The 2,278-nt window shown below is 34.6% G+C and overlaps 1 protein-coding gene across 1 annotated transcript in view; it reads right to left on the reverse strand.

Moving 5' to 3' along the window:
* The window catches only part of PIK3C2G (phosphatidylinositol-4-phosphate 3-kinase, catalytic subunit type 2 gamma), a 472,569-nt gene that overhangs the window by 409,867 nt on the left and 60,424 nt on the right, over positions 1–2,278 (reverse strand). The window contains exon 6 of the mRNA XM_012662773.1: positions 1,989–2,073. Coding sequence (XP_012518227.1) covers positions 1,989–2,073 — 85 coding nt within the window. The remainder of the gene's footprint in view (positions 1–1,988; positions 2,074–2,278) is intronic.

Genomic DNA, 2,278 nt, shown 5'->3' on the forward strand with positions numbered 1-2,278 from the left:
AAAAATATTATTTTTCAAATTGATACTGTTTTGGACATTGAGGAAATGCTACTTAATACACTTGTCAAATAAATAGAAAGTGCAAAATTGTGAATTGATAATATCATATTCTGTCCTCATTTCTCTGGTATTTACCATTGATTCTTTCTAGGAAAAACTCATTTAAAGAGCTCATTGTTTTGGATTAAATTCATCTGGAAAATCACATCCACTGTGATCTATTTATAAAATAATTTCATTGTGAGTGATGATCACTATTTGCCAGTGATAAAGACAGTATTTCTTTGGTGTTTTGCCAATTTTTAAGTCATATTAGAAAAATTTGCAATAGTCAATGGTTTCTTTCAAAGTGGAAATATTGGAGGCTTTCATATATGAGTAATATGATAAAACTTCTGAATTTGGAAATTAAGAACTGTTACAGAGTCTCAAAAATTTGTGTGTGTGAAAAAAGATATCTATGATACCTGAGCAGGGCTGAGACATTTAGATAGCCAAAATTTACTCATAGGTAGGTTACCATAACCTCAAAAGCGAGGACAGTAAAGAGACATAAATGATCTAGGAATGAAGTCTTAATGTGCTCTGAGTACCTGGTAAATTTCAAATCCTACACTAGAAAGAATGACACTTTTATGAAACATAACACAATCTAATGTTGATTCTTTTCACATTTCACATCTTAAACTTCCAGACTCAGGCCAGTTTCAAGAACGAAAAATGGAATTAGAGTGAGAGGATTACACTTTGGGAAGGAATAAGAGTCATGCAGTTTTCATCTTCATTTCTTTAGATCTTTGTGTAGAATTCACACATGAGTTCAGTACCTACATCAGTAAATACAATTTATTATTTTCAGATCCCTTTAATGTTCATTAATATTAGGAATAATTCTCTGAAATGTGTAACCTTTTATATGTATCAGGAGTCAGTTATTTAACAGAAAAAGAAATATTTTAAAAATATTCTCTGACTCATACAATTTTCTGCAATAATATGATGTTTTATCTGTGAAAGACAAACCCTTTCCTGGAAGAAGAAGTTGTAAGAAATGATCAGCCTAATGGAGATCACAACTTCAGTGCCTAATATGTGGCCAAATTGCAGTTGCCTTGCACTGAATCCATCATTGCCCCTGCCAAGGTACCTTCTCCTCCTTTCACTATTTTAGCGAATTGCTGTCTTCATGCAGTCACTCAGCAGCCAGGAATCTGGAGTTATTCTAGGCACCCCTTCCCTTTGTTGCTCACAGTCTTTCACTAAATCATGTGAATTGCACATTTTCACCTGTTATGAATCTGTCCCCTCATATCCATGCCTGTAGTAGAGCGTTAGTCCATGCTCTCATCATCTCTTTAGCCTAATGAAAATGTTCCTCTAATTATCCACCAGTCATTCTACTACCCTGCCCAATGGCTCATGTCATCAGCTGATAAATTACAAAATCATTAAATTAGCCATCAGAGGTCCATGTGATTCTACGTAACTTGACACCTGTCTGCTGCTTTCATCTGGTCTCTTTCCAGGCTCTCACCTTGAATGCTAATTGTTGCCATTATTCCACACAGTTTCCGAATTCTGTATGGTTGCCTAATCATACCAGGCTGTTTCTTGACTTTTTGCTTCTGGTCATGCTAGTCTTTGCTGAAAATTATCCCTACGACCCGCCTTCCTTCACAATGCCCCTTCTCTGGCTGGAAAGCACATATAATACTCATTTTTCAACATTCAGCTCGAATGAGTAAAACTGATCATCCTTTTTTAATGTGTCCTGTATACACACAGGTCTTTCACAGCAGCTGTAATGCTTTACTGCGTGCATCTTATTGCTTGTCTATTTTTCCATGTCAAAAAACGAAAGGCTGTCAAGTGTAGACCATCTACTGTATTCATTATGGTTATCTTCAGAAACTTGCGAAGTTTTAGAAAATAGTAGATTCTTAATAATAAACACTTACTGAATTGGATACAGTAACAAAAGTCAATACCTGGGTTTTCAATAGGCATTTCAGGTGGAAGTCATATTTTTTGATTAGTGTTAAGAGGCATTGTCTGGAAAGATAAAACAAAAACCTTGTTTAAAATTGGGTAGGGAAACTTATCTTATAATCTTTAGCACAAACATTTCTCACAAGTTCTGTTTTGTCCATGATTCTGTAACAAGCATGGTATAAACAGGATTCCTGATGGCATAATTTTAAAAACATTTCATATAGGTGTCTTATAAAGTTTGTATAATTTCATAGACTACAAACATACTTGAAAATCTTAGAACTCC

This window comes from Propithecus coquereli, unplaced genomic scaffold (genome assembly GCF_000956105.1).
Source record: "Propithecus coquereli isolate 6110/MARCELLA unplaced genomic scaffold, Pcoq_1.0 Scaffold78, whole genome shotgun sequence".
In the NCBI taxonomy this organism is placed as follows: domain Eukaryota; kingdom Metazoa; phylum Chordata; class Mammalia; order Primates; family Indriidae; genus Propithecus; species Propithecus coquereli.